The sequence below is a fragment of the Phoxinus phoxinus genome (assembly GCF_949152265.1).
Source record: "Phoxinus phoxinus genome assembly, chromosome: 21".
Classification (NCBI taxonomy): Eukaryota; Metazoa; Chordata; class Actinopteri; order Cypriniformes; family Leuciscidae; genus Phoxinus; species Phoxinus phoxinus.
Window position 1 is genome coordinate 8961915 of NC_136896.1, and position 24247 is coordinate 8986161.

The 24247-nt window shown below is 36.9% G+C and overlaps 2 protein-coding genes across 3 annotated transcripts in view; both read left to right on the forward strand.

Annotated features, from left to right (window-relative positions):
* Positions 1-11281, forward strand: part of llgl2 (LLGL scribble cell polarity complex component 2) — a 28682-nt gene extending 17401 nt beyond the window's left edge. Inside the window, exons 13-26 of one of the 2 annotated variants that reach the window (XM_079595120.1) lie at positions 781-934; positions 1052-1156; positions 2115-2407; positions 3629-3776; positions 3948-4098; positions 4215-4331; positions 6693-6859; positions 6942-7203; positions 7300-7462; positions 7557-7585; positions 8810-8857; positions 9272-9314; positions 9409-9470; positions 10274-11281. In XM_079595120.1, coding sequence (XP_079451246.1) covers positions 781-934; positions 1052-1156; positions 2115-2407; positions 3629-3776; positions 3948-4098; positions 4215-4331; positions 6693-6859; positions 6942-7203; positions 7300-7462; positions 7557-7585; positions 8810-8857; positions 9272-9314; positions 9409-9470; positions 10274-10278 — 1747 coding nt within the window. In that variant the 3' untranslated portion in view covers positions 10279-11281. The remainder of the gene's footprint in view (positions 1-780; positions 935-1051; positions 1157-2114; positions 2408-3628; positions 3777-3947; positions 4099-4214; positions 4332-6692; positions 6860-6941; positions 7204-7299; positions 7463-7556; positions 7586-8809; positions 8858-9271; positions 9315-9408; positions 9471-10273) is intronic. The other variant, XM_079595121.1, reaches the window with a different exon arrangement.
* A 2038-nt stretch (positions 11282-13319) lies between these two features.
* The window catches only part of myo15b (myosin XVB), a gene marked incomplete at its 5' end in the record, with an annotated part of 30179 nt that continues 19251 nt past the window's right edge, over positions 13320-24247 (forward strand). The window contains 23 exons of the mRNA XM_079594377.1: positions 13320-15707; positions 15938-16002; positions 16160-16223; positions 16307-16416; positions 16563-16637; positions 16843-16936; positions 17018-17121; positions 17205-17268; positions 17347-17460; positions 17548-17709; positions 17934-18047; positions 19049-19107; positions 19197-19320; positions 19524-19619; positions 20201-20332; positions 20593-20718; positions 20818-20895; positions 21159-21304; positions 21478-21523; positions 21622-21746; positions 22404-22518; positions 22626-22801; positions 22902-22992. Coding sequence (XP_079450503.1) covers positions 13320-15707; positions 15938-16002; positions 16160-16223; positions 16307-16416; positions 16563-16637; positions 16843-16936; positions 17018-17121; positions 17205-17268; positions 17347-17460; positions 17548-17709; positions 17934-18047; positions 19049-19107; positions 19197-19320; positions 19524-19619; positions 20201-20332; positions 20593-20718; positions 20818-20895; positions 21159-21304; positions 21478-21523; positions 21622-21746; positions 22404-22518; positions 22626-22801; positions 22902-22992 — 4668 coding nt within the window. The remainder of the gene's footprint in view (positions 15708-15937; positions 16003-16159; positions 16224-16306; positions 16417-16562; positions 16638-16842; positions 16937-17017; positions 17122-17204; positions 17269-17346; positions 17461-17547; positions 17710-17933; positions 18048-19048; positions 19108-19196; positions 19321-19523; positions 19620-20200; positions 20333-20592; positions 20719-20817; positions 20896-21158; positions 21305-21477; positions 21524-21621; positions 21747-22403; positions 22519-22625; positions 22802-22901; positions 22993-24247) is intronic.

Consider the following 24247-nt stretch of genomic DNA (forward strand, 5'->3'; position numbering starts at 1 on the left):
CTTAGTCTTGAATTCACTGGTTTCAACCTGTAAAATATGCAGAATTGTTCTCTTCATAATTATAAACAGTGTCAAAATGAAGAATGATTTAGAATGATCCTTCAAAAATGTTTCTAATAAACTTATTTTGGGGTTATGTATTTTATTGTCCATGTTGAAAATGGTTGTGGCGCTTAATATTTTTATGAAAATAATTTTTTCCAGGATTCTTTGAATAGGTTGTTCAAAAGAACGGCATTTATTTGAAATTGAAATATCTTTACAACTTTTGTTAAATCAATTTAATTGTATCCTTGCTAAAATAAGTGTTAATAAAAAATAAAAATAAAAAACTAACTTACCCAAACCTTTGAATAGTAGTTACCCGTAGAATAAACACTTCAGTGGAAACCAAACCTGTAAAAAAAAAAAACATGTTGCACTGTTCATGTCTGTTTTGTTTCGCTCACATAACTTTCATCAGATAACAAAAACAGGGAAGATCAGATTCTTGTTCTTACTTCGCAAATTAAATCATGTGTTATTGCACAATTCCTAAAATTGAGTATTATTACAGCAAATTTATTTCAACGCTAATTGTTACTCTCATTTGGTACTTGGACCCGGTTTAAAATCTTTGCTTAATATAATTGGGGTTTTCCCTTCTCATGGACCCAAGGAATAACAAGGAAACATGTTCTGTTAAGATGATGTAATGGTTTCACCTGGAGTGAATGAGGAACTGATTATTAAAACGAATCTTACCTTTCATGTTAATTGTATCCCTTTTCCTCTTGAAAGGCATGAAGATGGCACGGTACGTTTCTGGGACGCCTCAGGGGTCTGTCTTTACCCCATGTACAAGCTCAGCACGGCGGGAGTCTTCCACACAGATTCCGACCCAAATGACAACATGAACCAGGGCAGTGAGGGAGAGTGGCCTCCGTTCCGCAAGGTCTGTCTCACCTAAAACAAGCATTACCACTCACAATCAACATCCCATTATTAGCACAGCTGTTTACAGTTTTCATCAAACATTTGATTCAGTGTTTATTATTTTTCAATATATCAGGTGGGCTGCTTTGACCCATATAGCGACGACCCTCGGCTTGGCATTCAGAAGATCCATCTGTGTAAATACAGTGGATATCTGACAGTGGCTGGAACTGCAGGACAAGTGAGTTTGCATTTGGGAGTTTAAGAGATGACTGACTCGGTTCACACACATCATTAAAACAAGCAATACAAAAATGGTTACTTTTGTTATTCTCTAACTCTCACCAAAGCTGCATATATTTTATGAAAATACAGTAAAAACATTAATATAGTGAAATATTATTACAAATTAATTAATTTTCTATTTAAATATATTTTATTCCTGTGAAGTTAAAGCGGAGTATCATTACTCCAGTCTTCAGTGTCACATGATCCTACAGAAATCATTCTAAAATGCTGATTTGGTGCTCAAGAAACATTTCTTATTATTATCAATTTTGAAAACAGTTGTGGTTCATAATATTTTTGTGGAAACCATGATTCGGAGATTTAAGTTTTAAAGGACATTGATTTAAAATGTAAATCTTTTGTAACATAACAAATGTTTTTACTGTCACTTTTTATCAATTTAATGAATCCTTGCTGAGTAAAAGTATTCTTTTTTTTCTTTCCTTTTTTTAAATACTGACCTTAAACTTTGACCTCCAGTGAGTGCATCCAGTTGTCACGGAAACTATCTGATTTCTCATACATTTTAGTCACTGCTGAGAATTAATCATGAGAGGGAACTTGACTAAAGCGCTCTGATTTAGCAGCTTATTAACAGTCCACTACACATCATGTCTGCCATTAGGAAATGAGATGAGCTCAGTTAAAAACCTCTCTTCAGGATCAATAGCTCTGCCCTTTCACTGAACTACTGAGAGGTTTCAGTAAAGTTATTCTGATGTGCTGGCAGAACGCTACCCAAAGTTCTTATCACGCTAAAAGTATTGTGCTTTAAGAACAAATAAAGTGTGTACTCTGCTTTGAGGATATTTGTTTGCAGAAGTTGAGATATTGTCGTTTTTTTTCATCTGTTTCTATCAGAAAGTTTTGAGTAAATGTAATTTTTCATTTGTCTTTCTCCTCCCACTCAGATTCTGGTTATGGAGCTGAACGACGAGGCTGCTGAGCAGATGGTTGAGGCTACAGTGGTGGACCTGCTGCACGGTCAGGAGGGCTTCCGCTGGAAGGGCCAAGCGCGTCTAGACGTGCGGCTGGAGCCGGTGCTGTTCCCTCCAGGCTTCCAGCCCTTCGCCCTGGTGCAGTGCCAGCCGCCCGCTGTGGTCACGGCAATCGCTCTGCACTCAGAGTGGAAACTGGTTGCATTCGGTACCAGCCATGGCTTTGGCCTATATGACTACCATCAGAGGAATAGCGTCTTATTCAAGTGAGAAGAAAACCATTTTATTAGTACAAAAGGTTCATCTGTCACTGTTAATACAAGTGACTGTTTGGGGGATACAAATGAACATTAAGGAATAACCCTTTAAAAATAACCTGAAATATAAAGCACATTAGACTGATGTGATCACCACAATTGTCTAAAGATGTTCCCTCCGAAAAGGGAAGTCTTTATTATAGCTATAGTGTTTGTCACCATTGTATATTTTTATCATGCGCCATGGAAATGGAAAATGTGCACGTAGTCTGATTCACTACTTGTATAGTAGTCTGACTTTGCATTAAAGTCTTTTATATGAAACATGTTAAAATATTAAATATGATGTACAGTAAATATTAAGCATAACTAAAGAAAATATTGTTTTTATTATTTATAGATTTTTTGTGCAATACAAGTCAAATGTACATACTCATTCTTTATTAGACTGTAAATGACTGTCTAATAAAGTAATTTAAACAGTAAATCACGCCTATTATTAAAAAAATATATATATATATATGTATATATATAATATATATATACCGGTATATTTCCCCAAAGTTTGGGTGCATTTATTTTTATAAAAATTTCCTAAAAACAGTAATATTGTGAAACATTACAATTTAAAATAAATGTTTTTATTTAGTTTTTTTTATTTTATTTAGTTTATTCCTGTGATGGCAAAGCGGAATATTCAGCATCATTACTCCAGTACAGACACTCTTCAGCGTTACATGATCCTTTTGAAATCACTCTAGTATGAATGTTGAAAACAGTTGTGCTGCTTAATATTTTTTTGGGAAACCGTGATGCATTGTTTCAGGATTCTTTGATGGATAGAAAGTTCAAAAGAACAGCCCTTATTTTAAATTGAACACTTTAAATAAAATTATAAATGTATTTACTGTTACTTTTGATCAATTAAATGTGTCCTTGCTAAGTATGAATGTATGGAGAAAAAAAATCTGTCATATTTTAGTGTTTTCAAAATTGCCACCTTTTTGACTTGATATGTGGCACAAAAGTTACATTTGTTAGTTTTAGATTTTTTTTAAAATCTGTATGTATGTAGCTACAATTTTTTATTTTCAGTAAAAGTTATATAAAGCCTTTTATTTATGATTATTAAGACCATTAGACCTATTTAAGGTCATTACAATTATAAATTCTATCAGTTTTTTTTCCTCTTGAGAAGAATGCTAATAGTTGTTTGCTGTCTGTTTGCAGGTGCACGCTAAACCCCAGTGATCAGATGGCCTTGGAGGGGCCGCTGTCACGTGTCAAGTCTATCAAAAAGTCCCTGCGACAGTCCTTCCGTAGGATTCGCCGCAGCCGGGTCTCCATGCGAAAACACCACACTAACAACGCAGCCAAGGTGTGTATCGGCTCTCTTCTCTAGTGGTTCAGTTATTGGTTCAGCAGTCAAATTAACATGTGACTAGGCATCATCCATGCAGTTATTTTGGTAGTGATTAGCGTTGCATACTTTGGAGTTGTTGAAACGGTGGTTCTGGCTCCATAGTGAATATTAATAATGTTTCCACAGCTGCAGGAGATCAATGCCAGGCTGGACGCCGAAGCTCTGCAGGAGATGGAGTTGGCTCCTGTACAGAGAAAGATCGAAGCCCGTTCTTCTGACGACTCCTTTACAGGCCTCGTCAGAACACTCTACTTCGCAGATACGTTTGTCAGTGATAGTGAGTACCACAGTGTTTTTTAAATCATTGATTTATTACATTTAGGGTTAGTATTCCCAATGTATCCTCTTAGACTAGCAGAAGACCTTCATCAGCTGCCTCTCTCTTTTTTTCAGGTTCTCACTGTACGCCCTCACTGTGGGCAGGAACCAATGGCGGAGCTGTCTTTGCGCATGTCCTCCGTGTGCCATCACTGGAACGAAGGGCAGAGGATCCAGTATCGGCTCATGCAGGTAAAAAGAACATGTAAATGACAATTAAAGAGATCTTCAACTTTGAAGCAGATGAACAGACATATTAATCATTTAATAAATGCATTTAATGAACATGGATGTCTTTTAGAGTAATATTGTTGCTGATGTGTTATAAAAGTAAGTTTTGTGTGTTAGTGATTTCACCACAGTTAAAGGGATGGTTCACCCAAAAATGAAAATTCTGTCATTAATTACTCACCCTCAAGTCGTTCCAAACCCGTAAGACTTTTGTTCATCTACGGCAGGGGTGCCCAATCCTGCTCCTGCCGATCGACTGTCCTGCACAGTTCATCTCCAGCCCTAATCAAACACACCTGCCTTTAATTGTCAAGTGATCCTAAAGACCTTAATTGGTTGCTTCAGGTGTGTTTGATTAGGGTTGGAGATTAACTGTGCTGGACAGTCCATTTCAGGGGCAGGATTGGGCACCCCTGATCTTCGGAATGCAAAGGAAGATCTTTTTGATGAAATCTGAGAGATTTCTGTCCCTCCATTGACAGATGCGTAGTGACAACTACCACTTTGAAGCTTCAAAAAGTTCATAAAGAGATCAATGTGAATAAAACCCTTTGAACTAACCCTTTAAGGGAGTTTTTGGCACTCTATTTCACTTAACAATACATTTAAACATAGGATTATGGATCATAATGAAAAGAGAACTTTTTTTTATTTTTTATTAAAAAAAAGTTATACTTTTATTTGGCAAGAATTAGGGATGTCCCTAGCCAATCTCAAAGATCGATATCAGGGCTGATTAAGTTTTAAGTCACGCGTAGGTGTCGTGCAGTATGTGGCGGTATGCGCCTTCAAGTGGGTTGGTCAACCAAAACGAATCACTCGAAAGTAATTTATTTACTGTTTATTTTATCTGCCGTCAGACTGTCTGAGAGACGTCGTTGCCATAAAGCATTGCTATGGGTTGCGTCTTGCTTTGGACTTGACTGACAGACTGGCATTCTGACGCCGTGAGCTTCATGCTTTCTAACCTTAAATCCACTTTTTTGTTGCAATTATTCTGCTTATTATACATATAAAATATAAGAAGTTTATATCAGTGGTCCCATATTCATAATTGTGACCACACAGTCTGTTTGCAATGTCCACCATTATACCTTTATAGTGTGTGTCTAGATCTATAAAAATTACTCTGTAGTGATAGATATGCCTTTTTTACATTTGAGCCTTTGAGGAACTCTATGGCTGCATTTACACTTGGCATTAACATGTGACCTGTATCCGGATGTTGTCCACATACACATTGAAAAGACCAGGAATAATGGGAATAAACTTTTTATTTTTTAATGTTTTAAAATGTTGAATGTTTTTATTGTTTCAGCATGTTTATTATTCTCCCACATAGTCATTGCGCGCTATAACCTTAAACCCCGGCGATCGATGATGTGACTTGATCAACCCAGTTATTTTTGTATGATCAAATCAAGTATTCCTTCGTTCAAAAAACTTAATTTGATCGAAGACTGGAGATTGCACAGGAAAGTAAAGTGAGTGAGTGAAAGCAATTGGGACATTGCTTAAGTTGTATCATCTTAACTCTTAATTTGGTGTCGTGCTACAGACCTAATTTAAATATTATGCAAAAACAGAAATCCGATCGATTGTCCAGATACAGAGGCTACTTAATATGAACAAATGTAAACGCACCATGTCATGATTGGCTAATGATCCGATCTGCTTGATCGGATCATGGTGATTGCATGTTAATGCCAAGTGTAAACGCAGCCTCTATGTCCATATGACAATATTCATTGACTCGGATCGGATCGGGGCCATAAAGAACCTGATCGGGACATCCCTTGCAAGAACTCATTTAATTGACAAAATGTGACAGAAAAAATATATTTACAATGTTACAAAAGATGTTACTTTTCTTTTTCTTTTTTAAATTGCTGCTCTTTTGAACTTTCTCTTCATCAGGATTTTTTCAATCCTTAAAGAAATTATCTCGTTCCCACAAAATGAAGCCACACAACTATTTGATTGATTGATAGATTGATTGATAATAATACGAAATGTTTCTTTAACACAAAATCAGCATATTAGAATGATTTCTGAAGGATCATGTGATACTGAAGCCTAATGGCTTCTGAAAGTTACATTTTGTATCCCAGGAATGAAGTACATTTTAAAATATATTAAATGGATAACAGTTATTGTATATAATTATATTGTAATAAATGTAAAAATTATTTCTTAATATTACTGTTTTTGATGGCATAAATTATAAAATCTTACTGACCCCAACGTTTTGAACAATAGTATGCAAAAAACCCTGCTTACATAAACGGATCTTCTATGAAAAAAGTGCTTCTTCATCCCCAGCTAAAGAGATTCAGTTGATGCATCGTGCTCCAGTGGTTGGTTTGGTGGTCTTGGATGGCAAGGGCTCCCCTCTGCCCGAGCCCCTGGAGGTGGCCCATGATCTGGCACGCAGTCCTGAAATGCATGGTTCGCACCAACTATTGGTTGTGTCAGAGGAGCAATTTAAGGTGAGAATTAGCACGACACAATTTATTTTTCGCCCATTGCCAACATAGATTGTGTGTCTTACCGTATTTGTGTGTGGCACAGCTGTTTACCCTGCCTAAAGTGAGCAGCAAGTCAAAGTTGAAGCTGACTGCAGTTGACGGCTCTCGTGTCCGCCGTGTGGGCGTTGCTTGGTTTGGCTCTCGGACCGATGAACAGTTGGAGAGCAGCCTGGTGGTGCTGACTAATCAGGGTGAACTACATGCCATCTCTCTGCCCTCCATCAAAATGCTGGTCCACTATCCTTGCATACGAAGAGAAGACGTCAGTGGAATCGCATCTTGTGTTTTCACCAAATATGGGCAAGGTAGGAAATGCTCACTTTTACATGCACACAGTGCATTTACTCACTTATGTAAAAGCATGAATCTACTCTGAAACTGTCTGTCTGGTCATATATCAGGTTTCTACCTGATCTCCCCATCTGAGTTTGAGCGGTTTTCTCTCTCCACCCGCTTGGTGGTGGAACCACGCTGTCTGGTTGAGGCTCCCCTACAAATGAGGCCCAAGACCCCATCAAGTCCCGTCCACAAGGACCAGCCAGATGGAGTGCCTACTGAACACAGGTGTGTGTAGTTGTGTAATAATTCAGAATTCATTATTGCTTTCCTGTTGTCAATGACTAATAAGTGTTTTTATATTGATGTTCGGTCTTTCCAGAAATTTCAAAAGGGAGAGTGATGGATATGGTGAGATTCAATTTGCTTTTTCTTTTCTTTTGCTTTTTTTAGATCTGTGTGAATTGTGCAAACTAAGCATCCAACCAACCCTAAAACACGCATGTTCTTAGTGCTTTGTTAAATGCTTCCCCATTTTATCCCAATAAGTCACATGCTTAGACAATCCATAATTGATAAAACGGCACATTCATTCTTGGAATTTTGCTAAAGGCTCATAAACTCATAAAAGCACCAAGCATATATATATATACATACTGGTATCATATCGTATAATACAGCCTGCACTCAGAAATATCATAATTTTGAGTTTTGTGCATGTTATTAGACAAACTGCTACTGACCAATGACGATCAAGTATTCCATCGAAAAGTAGGAGTTGTATCGTGTGCATTGGAAAGCATTGGGTCTCATTCACTAATTATTGTGTGGATTATTGGTTTTTACATGCACAGGAGAACTTTTCACAAAAAAATTCTACCTCATTCACAGCACGTGCATATGCACATGAATTTGTTCTTAACCTCGTTCTAATGTTAATTAATTTAGAAAAATTTTAATGAGCGACCGTAAGCCCAAGGTTAGTAATTTGCATAAATTACTAAAAAAAGGTTAGTAATTTGCATAAAACTACCAAACCAGATAATGGCTTTCTGCACACCCTTTCCTTTTGTCATTCTCAGCATACTTGACTACACACAGTTAGTGAATGAGACCCATTGTTTAATTATATTTTATTAGATAATTTGCTTGTCATCAAGAGTTGGTATTGGTAACTAAAACTATAAAAAAAAAATGTTTATTGAAATAAAATATAAACATTAAATGAAAACTAGAAATGTTGCCTTGGCAAGTAACTGAAATAAATTTTTGTTGGATAAAAATTAAACTTTGAGGTACTAAAATTACTATGAATTACTATAAATGAAACCTAAATATGTCATTAATATATATATTATTATTATTTTTTTTATTTTTTTTATTACAAAAGCATAAAACTAAATTACTGACTCTTAAACTAAAATTACAATGAAAACTCAAATAATAAGAAAAAAACTATACATTTTATAAATAATATATATAAAAAATATATAAAACATTAAAATATACATAAACAATACTAAAACAACGCTATTGTGACCTGCGAGTTGCAACAATTATGGATTGTATTTATAACTCCTCTTTAAAGCATTTGCAAGCTTTCGCCCAACTAATCAGTGTGCTTGTGTGTTCCAGAGAATTCTGCTAGACAAGTAATGGAGCATGCTTTGCTCAACGATGAGAGTGAGTACATGAGGAATCAGCAGTTAGACAGGATATTCTGACGTAGTTTAGATGTGTAACACCTCAGAGCATTATCAGGTTGTTTGTATCTTGCTTGCTGTTTTGTGTTTTATGTTTTGTGACATGCAATTGGCCTAAAACAATAATCTAAACATGCTGTTTGACTAATCGTGGCCTGGTGTGTGCATGATCTGTAACACTTCCAACTGCCTGCACAATAGTACTATCATACTAATATCTGTGCAAAAGATTTTATGATGATTTGTTGTTTATAAAGAGAAGAGCTAATTTCTGAGTACTTTACAAGCAATTCTAGTGAGGATGGTGTTTGCTGGACACGTAGTATTTAGTGTCTTAGTGATTTGCGGGGGAAACTTTGAATACTTGTTTGAATCACATCTTGCTCTAACACAGGTGTGCTTCAGGAGATCCAGAAGTCCCTAGAAGGAGATCAAACGTAAGAAAGTTTAATTTAATATAGATTCTATCACTTTATTAATATTCATTAATGCAGGTAAGGTTTGAATAATATGCCAATTGTTTGTTTAAAGGACGTTCCTAGAGAACAATCTGAAGACTAAGCCAAAAGCAGGCAATATCCTGAGCAATGGAGGTAATTATTTTCTATCCCCGATTAGCATAAATTGTTATTCCAATAGTCATATTGTAACTAGCCCTATTGCAAGAATTTGAGAGAAGATTGATCAATGCCTTCCAAAGTTGGATTTTTTTCTTAGTATTTTAAATGCAGATATTTATGTATGTGTTCCGGTGCAGTAGTGTGTTTGGAAGTGCTCTGAGAGCTGTCAGGTTTTCATATTATGCATAATAATCACAATGTGCTTTGGGTTAACTTTTTCATAAATTTATTTGGTTTGTACCGGTCATTATAATACAATGTTAATGACATGCAAAGAAATAAAGGCCAAGACCGCTTCAATAATAATAATAATTGTAGTAATAATAACATTATTATTATTATTAAATGTGGATCAATTTTCTCATCTCCTCTATCTTTAAAAAATGGTATTTTGGTCTCGGTCCATTTTAATATTATTATTATTTATTTATTTATTGTTACTTATTTATTAGCTCATTTTACTTTCACACTATAGTTTAGTGATGATGAATAAATTAAGACCAAAAAGAGATTACATTTTTTCATTTTTAATGTAGAATTTAAATTATAATTGTTTTATTGATGTTTACAATATTGTTAATAACATTCTACAACGTACTGTACATAAATGTGTGAGGAAATCATAGTTTTTATTTAAAGTGAATAAATCTTTCTAAGATTCAGAGATAAAATGTCCTTATCATGACAGGTGCAATTGATCCTTGATCTGTGTTTAGAAACCAATATTATTATATAGCTTTATGTTCATGCACTGCTTTGCTCTGCTGTGTCCACAGACTGAGCCTTTTATTCCCCGTGCCTGAACGATTCTGGATCCGCTCTTCACTCCAGACTTGCTTAAGATCTGAACACTACTGCTAGTACCACTACTGAACCACGAGAAAGCCTTGCCCTGGAGAGAGGAACCTCCCACTCAAGAGCTTCTACACCCAGGGAGACGACAGCGAGAAGAGAGCGAGGGACCACCACCTGTGCCTGCTAAGACCAATCACTGTATCTCCACTGAATCCATTACATGCTGACTGACCACCTTCACACCACCAGCGTCTACCTGTGCAGCAACCTGAGCAAATGCAGTGGCATTTGAAAGACTGACAATTTTGTTTTTTAAATTAATTTTAAATGCATGACTTTTTCTTTTATACCAAATTAAGGACCTCAGAATTTGCATAGATGGTGTATAATACCTGGGTGAAGATACCATTAGCTGTTGCTGACGAATTAGGGTAGGACGACAAGGCAATGTTAGCATTAGATGCTATAACACCGTTGCATTTAAACCCCATACACATTTAAAACCCTACTGTATTCCAAAAGTAGTGTTGCCTTTCCCCCGTCCACACCAATGAGAACAGTGGGTTGATAAAAGTTCTTATAGGTACTTGTACACTACTGTGTAGTACATATGCTGTAGTTTCTAGGGTGTACAGCTTTCTGATGGGCTAGGTTTTTAATTTCTCTTTTTTTTTTTAATGTAAAACTTTTTTTGTTATGCCAATAATGAATGATGTAATTTAGGAATGTAATTTTAAAATATTGTAGTCAAATGTTTTAATATATGTGTATATGAAAATCCGTACCTGTTTTGACGGTGGGTTCCTTTTACGGAGGGCTGTATTTTCTGATCTGAGGAAATATTTTGGTACTGTCTCCTGAAATGCGATTAGCGTTTTCTTTGGGGGGGGTCTAGAATATATTTTTGTAGAAACATGATTATGTATGAGAACACTAATTATTATTCTTTGTAACTTCACACTACAGTCTTCTCAGTAAAGATTTTTCACACAAAATTCTGTCTTTTTCATAATTTTTGATTATTTCAGTTTAATTCAGGGAAGTGACGAAGTCCAATAAGAGGTTATTAAATATATAAATGCAGTAAAGATTCAGGCAGAACATGCATTTTGTTTAAGTTTGCTAGTCTAATTTTAAATGCTAAAAATGGTCCAATATTAGACTCAAGCTAAATTTGTTCATTAACTCCATATCCCTCTTTTCTAAGTGAACTCTAACTTTGCTTCTGTGCAGTCATCTATGGCTCTTATAAGGTGGTTGTAGCTTTTGAAAACATTTGAAAAGTAATGTCCCTTTGGTCTGATCTGTTGTCATACACATTTGGCCAAGAGTTTTGATCATCTATAATTGAGAGATGCTTTGTTCCCTAATCGCAGTAGCTCAGATGTTTACCTGATATTGGACACCGTCTCTTAAAGAATCCTGGAGTATAGCTGTTTACGATTTTGTGCGCACAGCACAAGCAAGTTATATTAAGTAGAGTAAGTGAAGTAGAAGTTATATATTATATTAGTATGGTCAAGTAGTAGCTTCTGAATATAAATGAGATTCAAATAATTAAAAACGACTAATAATATAATATTTGTATATAATTTCCTAGTATGGCAATGAAATTATTAACAAAGCCCACATTTGATTTACGGACAGGACCGAAAAAATACTAATTTATAAATGACAATGTACTTAATCTACACAATGCACTTTAGTATTTACTCTCTTTGATATAAAACTTTTTTTAATATTTATTTTTTATCCTGATACATAGGTTGTTGATTGTTTTGTAGTTTTTTTTGTGTACCTCACATTAATCATTTGTTACCAAATGTCCCCACAGGGATTGTAATATCAGTAAATTATGACCTTATGGGGGGGGGGGGGGGGGGGGGGGGGGAATTGGTCCCCATGAGGAAAACTTCATATAAATCATATTAAATCCAGTGTTTTGAAAATCTTAAAGTGCAGAAAGTTTTCTGTGATGGGTGGTTTTAGAGGTAAGGTTAGTGTAGGATATCGTTTTTGCAGTATAAAAATCATTACGTCTATGTGTGTGTGCGTGTGTTTTGTCGCTTAATTTTGTATCCTACATTCAATCTAGATCTTGATAGAGAAAGAAAACTTAACATACTTTTCTGAAAGGTTTGTGACGGAATGTCTTCTGGAATTTCTTTGTAAATGTGTGAGCATCTGTTAGTGTCTTTCTTGCTCTCTCATGTATCAACACCTTTTGTCACCCTTACAGTGAAGCCTCTCACCTTTCCACCGTCTGTTCAGCAGCTGCCGATATGAATGGGTGCATAACTGTATGGTGTGCCGTCAAACATAAATTATTCACTACAGCCCTTGAATGTGTGTGTGTGTGTGTTTGTCTGAGAGACTGTGTTGGTGTTTGAGTCTAGTCACAGAATCAATCCATGGAGTGTTCGGGACTAGCAGAAATACTCACCAGACCCCCTTAGTGCCTGATATGTACCTAAGAAGATAGGTAAGTCATTCAGCGGTAGTGCACAGATGAAAGCCTGCAGTAAGTTTTTTTTTTTTTTGTTCTGATTGTTAATGGTCATTTGATTTATGAATCAATGCCCATTTCTAATTGTATGCTGGAATTTCTTCTAAAAAAGAAATGGTAATTGTAATTGAGTACTTGGAAGCATCTTGTTATACTGTCTGTATCTGTCTATATCTAATCCAATTGGCATTATTGAGAGTGAAGAGCTAAATGCCTGAAACCCAGTCCTAATGGTGACCATTAGGTCAGGTACACCTTGCACTTTAGTTGATAGACATGACACATGATCTCCACCCATGTTAAGGTTGCTGATATGCATCAGTTTCACTAGACCTGCATAAAAGTAAAAAAAAAAATGTGAAAGGATTAGCATAATGATATTACGGTTTTGGAGCATCTTTCTGACACAGATTTTTTAATCTTTGAAAATATTTTAGTATTCTTAGGTCATTGAAGAAATGTCTTGACATTGAGGGGGAAAGTCAGAAAGAGGACCAGTGAGGTTACTTTGACCCGGAATCATGCCTCCAGCCAAATCCCCTACCAGGGCTAGAGGAGGGAAGCAAAAAGCAGTGGCAGGAAAGACAGACAAAAAAGTTCCCCTGAAAAAAGGAGGAAAGACTGGATCTCAAATTCTCTCAAATAATAATGAAATTGGGAAAGGAAAAGGTGATACATATGTAAAGGAAGAGATAGCTGGGAAAGGGAAGAACAAAAAAGATAAGGAGAAGAAAACTGCAAAGAGTAACCAAACCGAGGCACAACCAGAGGAAGAGATAGAGACCTCTAGGCAAATAGCCAAAGCGAAAAAGCAAAATGGCAAAATCTTACCTGCTAAGGTTACTAATGGCAATACGGTAAGAGGACGAGTTGGGAAAGCTGTCAAATCAAAACCTGACCAGAAAAAAAGTCTAGCCAAAACTCCTGCAAAAGGTGGAAGGAGAGGTGCTAAAGTTGTAGATACCGAAGAGGATGAATCGGAGAGCGAGAAAGCAGAGAGCTCAGAGCAATATAGTGATGAAGAAGGTAAGGATGACAAGAAGGAGGGGTCAGATTGCATCGAGGACACTGATGAGACAGACGCAAGTGTATTAAGTGGTGAAGAAGAGCTGTCAGATGTAGACAAAAAAACAGAAAAGGAGGAAGAAGACGAGGAGAAGAAAAGTGTGAGCGAGGACAACTCTGATGTGCCTACTGAAAGTAAAATCATTGAACCCGAGAAGGAACTAGAAGAAATAGACTCTGAGGAGGTAATGAGTGATACAGAGCAAGAGAGCACACAGGGAGAGACGGCACGTTCATCAACAAAACCAGGACCACTAAACCTGACAATCCACCTCCAGGGGCAGAAAAAGATGTTAAAATCCAAGATACTACAGAAGAAGGGGGCTTCTAGAGGAGAGGACCCTAAAGAAGGTTGTGTGTCTTCAAAAGGAGACAAAATTAAAGGAATGGCTCTCTCCAAAGTTGGCACCACTAAAGGTAAGTCTCAAATTCTACAGTTGGCAAGTAAAACAAAGGCAATTGCCAAGACAGAGGAAGCAGATCAACAAGAAGAAAGCCCAACAAAAGGCCCAAAAGGATTGTTGAACAGACAATCTCGTGGGTTATTTTCAATGAAAGGCAAAGGGAAAGATAATAAAAGAAAGAACGCCAAAGAGGAAACTTCAAAAGACACCGTAGAGGCTGTTGAAGAACTAAAACAAGATGCATGTGAGAAAATAGTGCCAGATGCAGCTGAGCCTGAAGAAGAAATGTCCTCAAAGTCAACAGAGCGTTTATTGGCCCGAAAAAGAGGCATGACGACATTGCGGCGTGTCTCAGGATGGATTCAAAAGACGATGCCAAAGAGCATTCACGTTCGAAGAAAAATATCGGCAGTCACCCAAGCGATTGGGGTCTCAAAATGGCTCCCTGCTTTGGCATTAAAGAAGAGGAGTAGCAGTACCAAGTCAAAGAGGAGTCTTATCCGACACAAGATGGTTATGAAGATGGCAGGTGGTGGAAAATCAAAGAAGGAAGTGTCATCCTCAAAGGATTCCAAGACAGATGAGGGTATTACAGCTGATCCCCAAGGTGATTCTTTTGATGAGCCTTGTTCCTCTCCACAAGACGTAGAGGAAAAGGCCAACTCGGGAGATGCCAAATATGCAATTGTGTTCCCAAGGATGAACAAAATTGACAAGGCAAAGGAAGCCACCAGTCCATCTGCTGGCACCAGCACAGGCAATGAAGGCAGTACAGAGCGTAAACCACCAAAGCCTGGTGCTCGACTGGTTCTTCCAGTCAAGCCAGATCTTAGCCTACTAAGGTCCATCAAGAAAAACACTCAGGAGAGTGAAAGTGATAAGAATAGCAGTCCAAACTCTCGAGTGACTGAGGGACAGCCAGAGGTCAAAGCAGACAACAAAGAGCCAATATTAGGGATCAAAGCTGGTATATTACAAGCCGCCAAGGGGAAACTAGGGGTTTCGCAAGTAAACATCACCAAGTTGTCTATATCAAAACCTTTGATAAAAGGTGTAAGTGTGGGACAGAGCAAAGAAGTGGAGAGGAATATAAGGAAGGCAGATATATCAGCAGAATCCGAGACAAGGAGGAATGGGGTGACGCAACCTTCTTATGAAGAAGAAGCAGACCGAGAGGTGGCGGAGCTGATGGGTGAGGGTCTTTTGCCCTCCGCTATGGAGCTACACTGGGCTCAGACTCAAGAGATGTGTGGTGATCCCCAAGACTGGCTGCGTTCAGAGAACCTCCTGCCCCATCAAACGGTGGAGAAGCTCACTAAATGGACGGTGTATCAAGATGATGAACATGCTCACATCATTCCAGTCCATAATGTTAAAGGCCCATGGGAATCTGAAGATCCGACCCAAAAAATGCTAGAGGAGAGACTTAACAGCACACAGGTACGATATTTGCTAAATAATTTACATAATTCTTGGTGTTGAACTCATTTGTAATTGCATATAATTATATATGTGGGATGTTATAAGGGATGCAGTAATATCTACATGTTTATTGTTTGAATCAGAGAAGGATGTCATAGCTGGGAAAGAGTGTGGGTGTTATCCACATGTCTGCCCACTGGGGGCTCTCAGTGACAGATCTGCTCTGCTTCCTTTACTTTGTGCCTCAGGTAATGATGCCAGGAAGCAGCCAAGCTGTGGAGGTGGATGAGGTGGAAGATTTGGCACAGCTGGAGTAAGTCAATCATCTGATGCACATTTCCTCATTGTAAACTGTCTAGGAAATAAAAGGCACAGTAGTAAAGAGTGAATTATATGAACAAAAAAAATGTATTTGCATATCTGTAGATGACATGTTGAGTTTGTTTGAATTGTTTTAAAACATTTTCCAGAGAGGTGTGTGAGAGTTCTGTTCTGCTGAATCTGAAGAAGCGATTTCATCGGGATTCCATTTATGTATACATTACCTTTTCTATACAATTGAATATGCTCTTCTTTCTCAAATTCAACTTTATTAAAACATTTTATGAAACCAACAGACGTATATTGGCAATATGCTTCTGTCCATCAACCCCTTCAAGCTTCTCAGCATCTACACTGAGGATATGAGACAGCAGTACCAGGGTAAAGAGAAGCACAATAATGCTCCGTGAGTGCTTTCACTGAGGACTCAAGAATGGCTTGGCTATAGATATCTTTTTTTGCCATATGAGCAGTAGGCAAATTATGTTTTTCTTTTTCTTTTATAAGCGATTAGCAATGAAGTTGAAAGATTGATTTTCACTGTCCCTGCAGTCATATATATGCCATAGCAGATGCTGCCTTTTGCCAATCTCAAAACACCACCCAGGAGCACTGCATCATCATAAGGTGAGGAGGATTACGGGTATGATTCATATGCATATACATTTACATTTTTACATGCATATACATACATACATGCATGCATACGCAAACATATGCATATACATACACAGAAATTTACATTTATAATGACCAGCTGACTGTACATTTTCAATTATACATTTGCATATTCCTATATTATACATTTTAATGAATGTGAATGTCTCAACAGTGGGCAAAGTGGATCAGGTAAGACAGAGGCTGCCAAGCTCATTGTCCACTACCTGAGTTCCATGTATCAAGGCAGAAACGATAAATTACGCCAGGTAAAGCAATTTGTTATTCCATATGAATAAGTTTAGCAATAATACGATAGAAAACTCAAAGAAATATCTTCCTCTCATCAGCCAATGGATGTTTTGCCCATTCTTGAGAGCTTTGGTAATGCCAAGACTATACTGAATAACAACTCTAGCCGATTTGGAAAGTACCTACACATCCACATACGCCAGTAAGTGTACTGCATGTTGTTGTTGGCCTGATTTGGCAGTGAGCATTAAATGAGCATAATATGATCTTCATTTATTTTTTCAGTGGAGTTGTTGTCGGGACATCTTTGTCAAAATATCTCCTAGAAAAATCACGAATTGTCTTCCAGGTTAGATGTTTATTCATTAGCTTGCACTTAAGGACATCTGGAAAAATAATTGAATTGACTGGAACTGTGTTCCTTTAGGCTAAAGAGGAGAGAAACTACCATGTGTTTTATGAGCTGTTAGCTGGGATGAATGAGTGGGACAAGCAGGATATTTACCTGCAAGGAGCGGAAACGTACTTCTACCTCAACCAGGTAAAAGAAATGCCCATGAATAGCCAATTTCTTTGTGATTTTTTCCTTATATTTCTAAATATTCCTGTTTTGAATGATTTTTTTAAGGGCAGGGCTTGCGAGCTACAAGGGAAGCATGACAAGCAAGACTTCCTGCTGTTGGTCCACTGCTTGGAGACAGTTGGTTTACATGCAGATCAACTAGCAACAATTTGGGGCATTCTGTCATCAATCCTGCAGCTGGGCAACATTTGCTTTAGCTCCTATGAGGTGTGGTTGGTTGCCCTTTCATGGACAATTTTAGGATGTTGGACCCTTTAAAATATGTATACGATAAGCTGTGTGTGTGTGTCTGTGTGTGTGTCTGTCTGTGTGTGTGTGTGTGTGTGTGTGTGTGTGTGTGTGTGTGTGTGTGTGTGTGTGTGTGTGTGTGTGTGTGTGTGTGTGTGTGTGTGTGTGTGTGTGTGTGTGTGTGTGTCTTTTCACAAAATTAGAGTGAATCGTTTGAGGTCGCGCGTATTTTTAGTGAAGCTGAGGCTCGGAGAGTGGGAAACCTCTTGCAGGTGTCCGCAGAGGCTTTACAGACAGTCATCACACACCGGGTGACTGTAAGCAACTCACACACACTCTTATCCAAATACACATTTGTTTCTTCTCATGCTCTCAGACTTAAAGGAATATTTTGGGTTTCGTACAAGTTAAGCTCAGTTGAGCATTTGTGGCATAATGTATAATACCACAACAATTAATTTCTACTCCTCCCTTCTATTCTTTAAATTAAAGAAAAAAATAGGTTACGGTGAGGCACCTATATAATAATGGAGGTGAATGGGGCCAATCTGTAAACATTTACTCCGTAATAAAATGCTCCTTGTGTCAATAATATAGTCACACCACATAAACAATACACATGTTAACATGTGAAACAAGTTTAGTGAGAAAAATGTCTCACTATTAGGCTACTAACCTTTTCTGTGTAAACTTTGTTGTTGTCTGAAACCCTAAAACAACTGTAGAAATGACAAGAACTTTACAGTTTAAAAATACACAAGTTTTAACCGAAGATATATTGTAGATTTAAAGATTTTTTTAAAGATATATAAAAAAATAATTAAATAATAGGCCTATATTCAGAAAGAATGCATTAAAATGATGATAAATGACAGTAAAGAAGACTGTTACATGTTACATAAAATCTTCTATTTAAAATAAATTAACTTTATTTTCTAATAGAATCCTGAAAATCAGGTTAGCGCGGTTTCCACAAAAATATTAGGCCTACATTAATAATAAGAAATGTTTCCTGAGCACCAAATCAGCATTTTAGAATGATGAAAACATTCAGCTTTGCCACCACAGGAATAAATTACAAGTTAAAATATATTAAAATAGACAACAGTTATTTCAAATTATACAAATATTACTGTTTTTTACTGCATTTTGATCAATTAGCATAATCTTTCAAAAACGATAAATACCAACCTCAAACTGTTGAACGGTAGAGTAAGTGCTTTTATAAAATCATGAGCCTCAGATTTCCGTCTCAACATATTTTCAAACTAGAATAATCCTTCAACACAATAGAAATATGTCCTATTTGTTTCCGCAGGAAACAACTTATGATAGGATCTACTGCCCTCTATCTGTGGAAAGTGCCATTGAATCCAGGTTAGATGATTAAATGTTATTGAAATGATTAAATTACATCAGACACGTGATGTAGTCGAGGAATATTTACAGATTGCTAATTGATTCAGAGATGCCATTGCCAAGACGCTGTATTCTGTGCTGTTTGACTGGATTCTTGAACGCATCAATGACTGGTTGATCCCCACAGAGATGGACAGCACCGTCGGCATTGTGGATATATACGGCTTTGAGGTATCCTGTCCCTCGTTCTGACCTGGCTTAAAGTGACAATTTTACTGTTAAATGTATTGTTTTTCTTTTATTGTTTTTAATATTTATAGCTGAAAGCATCTGTGCATAGTGGCACTGAATCCCCACCTGTTAAGCCTTTTAAATAAATATAGTAAGCCTCTTATGAAGTCTGTGGGAGAGCACTGAACAAATGTGTATTACAGGAATTGAGTGTGAACAGTTTTGAGCAGCTGTGCATAAACTTTGCCAACGAGCAGCTGCAACAGTTTGTGAACAAAGCCCTGGTGGCCCAAGAGCAGGTCAGTTTGTCCTCAGCAATCATATTGACCATTTTGTTTACACGCTTTTTTCTCCAACTTTAGAGACCAAGTATGGAAATATTAGTACCCTGGGGAGATTCTGAACCTATTATACTTGAAGGGAACACGTTTTAAAGGGATAGTTCACCCAAAAGGGAAAATTATGTCATCATTAACTCACCCTCAAGTTGTTCCAAACCTGTATAATTTTTCTTCTTCTGTTGAAAACAAAATAAGACATTTTAAAGAATGTTGTTAACCAGAGAGTAGACGTTATAGCCACTGACTTCCATAGTATTTTTTTCCCCCTACTATGGAAGTCAATGGCTTCCGTCAACTGTTTGATTACAACATTCTTTAAATATCTTATTTTTTGTGCATCAGAAGAAAGAAACTCATACAGGTTTGGAACAACTTGAGGGTGAGTAAATAATTTTTTGGGGTCAACTATCCTTTTAATGTGTATATAGTAATTTAAATATACCCCTAAATATGACTTGCCAGATAAGAATGGAAATCATTAATACTTGAAGGGACTGTACAAAATAAAACAAATGGTTTGCTGGGTGTGTTTGTGTTAGGAGGAATACAGTGCAGAACAGATCCAGTGGTATCCAATAGTTCTGGAAGACTCGAATGGCTGTCTGGATCTGATCTCAGCACGGCCGTATGGTATTCTTCGCATCCTGGATGACCAGACTTGCCTTCCTCAAGTAACTTCAAATTTCAGCTTCAAGCCAGAAACATTTCAGTCAATATACTCTTATACTACAGCTCAGTGACGGATTTAGAACTTTTTCTTCTACTTATATGTGTCTAATGTGATTTTAAATATCATAAAACTTGAATTGTCACCAAAATTACCCATTGTTGATTCAAATGCAAATGAATTTTATACTACAATGGATTTATGGGGCATCTTTGTCCACTGTTCTCTTTTCTTTGGCTCTCTCTCCCTCTTTTTTTGTCACAGGCTACAGACCACACATTCTTGCAAAAATGTCACTATCACCATGGCAACAGTCCCTACTACACCAAGCCCAAAATTCCTCTGCCAGTGTTCACAATATATCACTATGCCGGAGCTGTCACGTACGAGGCAAGCCTGATCTGAGCATTCACAAAATGTTGTATTCATGCCACGTGGTTGTCCTGATAATTCCACCTAAGAATCGCTCATTTTGTTTTTCCTCACCAGGTGCACAACTTTCTAAATAAAAATCATGACCAGTTTCGGCCTGAAGTATTAGAGCTTTTTGCCCGCAGTCGTTTACAGGTAAATCCATCTCATTTGTGTTCATGGAAGCTCACTTCACACCATCCTCAGTGATTTGTGACGTGTCAAGATTGCAAGAAACACAGTAATGTGTCCACTATTATATATTCATGAGACTGTCAACACATCCAGACAAAACAAAAGAGTTAGCAACAACTGATATCATTTATGCAAACTTTAGGTCTCATTAAGTTTTAAAGGACCAATGTTTGGTAACAAAAACCTGTAACAGGTAATAGGAGTGTGTTTTCTTGTCTGTGTAGATGGTGTCAGGTCTCTTCCGGAAGGTTCAGGAGCGTCACGTCCAACAGAAAGAGCTAGGAAGAGCAAGAGGTTACAGGAACCAGATGACAACGGTAGCTTCTCACTTCCAGCAGTCACTTCTAGAGCTCACCACTCGTTTGGAGAGGTCGGCAATTGACACAATTATTTATTCTACAATATTTTGAATGAATGGACTGCTGTATTTGTTGTACACAGGACATCTGGTATTGTCATTCAGTCATGTAGTGGTCCATTGTGAGAATATGTATAGTACAGATGATTTGATTCTGTGTATTTATTCTTTCTGGGTTTTTTAAGGTGTAAAACTACATTCATACGATGCTTTAAGCCCAACTATGTTAAGGTAATTTAAGTTGACAAAATAAATATAATTCTGTGTGTGAGTTTATCAAGTACAACTGTATTGGTGGACCTCGGTTTGATGTTTTTGTGTGGTTTCAGCTTCCAGGGATATTTGATGTAGACTACATAGCCACACAGCTGAGGCATGGAGGGATACTGGAGACCATTCACATACGTAAAGAAGGATTTCCGATTCGCATCCCCTTTGCTCTGTTCATGGAGAGGTAGCACACTATGATATAATCTATGACATTAAAATACATGGTATATCAGTCAACATCACCATCTTTGTTTGTATGAGACATAATGATAACTTATATTGTGTAGGTTATTGAGTAGAGGACTGTTTAATTTTATAAATGATTCAACTAGGTCTCCAAAACTAGGCTTAGTGATCATCTAGCAGCTACACAGCAACATAATAAAATCACCCAGAACACCTTAGCAACAGCATATCAATGCCCTAGCAACCACTTAGAACACCCATGCAGCGAGTATTAATATATATATATTTTTTTTAAACTTTTAAGCTTATTCTGTGAATTACATATACAAGATTTTTGCAGTCATGAAAAACCTACAAATATTTTAAAAGTTTTTAATGTTTTTTTAAATGTGTGTATATATAAAAAAAACTGTTTCTATTTAAATATATTGTAATATGTCATGTATTTCTGTGATTTTTAGCCACTAGATTTTTTTAAGTAATTGGAAAAATCATAGAAACATCATAGAATTTCATATTTTATTGGTCAAACATGTGGGAACCCTGAGTGTAGATGCATTAGAAAATAGGCAAAACTATACCTTCTCTTCCTCCTTATAATTTCCTCCATTTTTATGGGTCAATTTTCTAGCACTGTCTCTTTGTCTAATTTCAGGTATGGTGTGTTATTAGCCCAGAGACCAGAAAACCAGTCTTGTGAAGAGCAAGTAGTGACTTTACTGGAGACTGTAGGAGCCGAGGAAGGCCAGTACCAGCTTGGACTCACTAAGGTACAGTAACATAACTCTTTCTCCCAGCCTGGGTTATTCTGACTCTGACTATCATGACACTAAAGATCCCACTTTCAAATTATTCCCCTTAATGTGAACACACACAGGTGTTTATGAAGGAGACTCTGTTCCAGCGGGTGGAGGAAAAATGGAGTAGCACCCAAACATGGGCAGCAGTCACCATCCAGAGGAACATTCGTGGCTTCATCTGCCGAAGAAACTTCCGTTTCTTTAAACAAAAGGCTATCGTCCTCCAGTCCCACATCAGGGGCCACCAAGCCCGGTATGTGCAGAGATTTCATATTTGATCAACTTTAAGAGCATGATAAAATAGGAGTTAATCTGTCACTGAATGTGACAATGGCACCCTCTTTCTGTTACAGGAAGTACTACAAGAAACTGAAACAGTCCTTCACTCAGTTCTGGGCAGCTATAATGATCACCAGAGACACCATTAAGAGACGTCATTGGAGAGTGAGAGCTTTTATCTTTCCCTCTATCTATCTGTAGCTCTTTCTATTTTTCAACCTGTGTGTATATGGCTTCTTCTTTGCTTAATTTGCACACATACAAATACACACGCTTCACTATTTCAGCTGTTTACCTATGTGGCCATTGCTAGGCAACCAAAACCACTTTATTAAAATATGACAGCTAATACGATACGGTAAATATCAGCCTTACTGACCCATTCAATTGAATGAATTGTTATATCAATGAATGAATTAATGCCAACTGGCTTTGTATTTTGTTATAATGCAATGACAGTCAAATACATTTCTATTTGTAAGTTGTCATAAGTGTCTCATTGATTACTGCTTCTGGGCTTATGTCTGTCATACATTACACGTGAACTCATGAGTAATAATTGAGTATTATATATTTTACTCTTTGGAAGGACTTTGAACCCGTTGTATGCTAAGTGAATTTATGAGATGGTGAAATTCTATTTATTGCTTTTGAAATGGCACACATAGTTTTCTATTGCACAACCTCTATAGGAAAATAATTCAAATTTAATTTAAAATTGAATATAAAAAAGTGTGTTGCTTTCCACAATCTTTAATAATTAATTCTTTTTTTATTCATGAAACAAAACATATATACATTACATTTCAACTGCTTTCCATAGTCTTGTAAAACAAAACAAAAAAACTAACAATACACAATGGGACAAAAAGAAAGAATTGTCTTTATACTCTGATTCGTGTAGCATGATTGGTCTCTCTACTGCATTATGGGACATTTAAGAGTGTTTACAATTGTAACAAATGTCACAGTTAGGTGAGGTGAGCTCCACCCGCCTACCTGCCCTTTTATCTTTGATCCCAGATTGTATCTCTACTTTTCCCTTACTTTCTTTTTCTCATTTCTGCCAAGACCCACCTAAGCGCCACTTCTTTTCTGTTTGGATTTCAAACAATTTCACAAGTGAAAGAGCACTTTACATGGGGACTGCTACGTTTGTTTTAATATCACCCTAGGTAGGTTGTGTTTAATATTTATCCATATTACACATGCTAATAGGAAACTGAATGATTAATGATACAGAGAGAAGTCAGGGTGGAAAATAAGCAAGAGCTTGCATCAGTAATGTACATGTAAGACTTTAAGATTTGTTAAATGGGATCTAAAATGTACTTTAAAATCTTTTAAAGGTATGTCTGAAAGTTTTTTTTTTTTTTTTTTGCTTTACTTCAAAAATGTTACATTTACCTATCCATTCTTT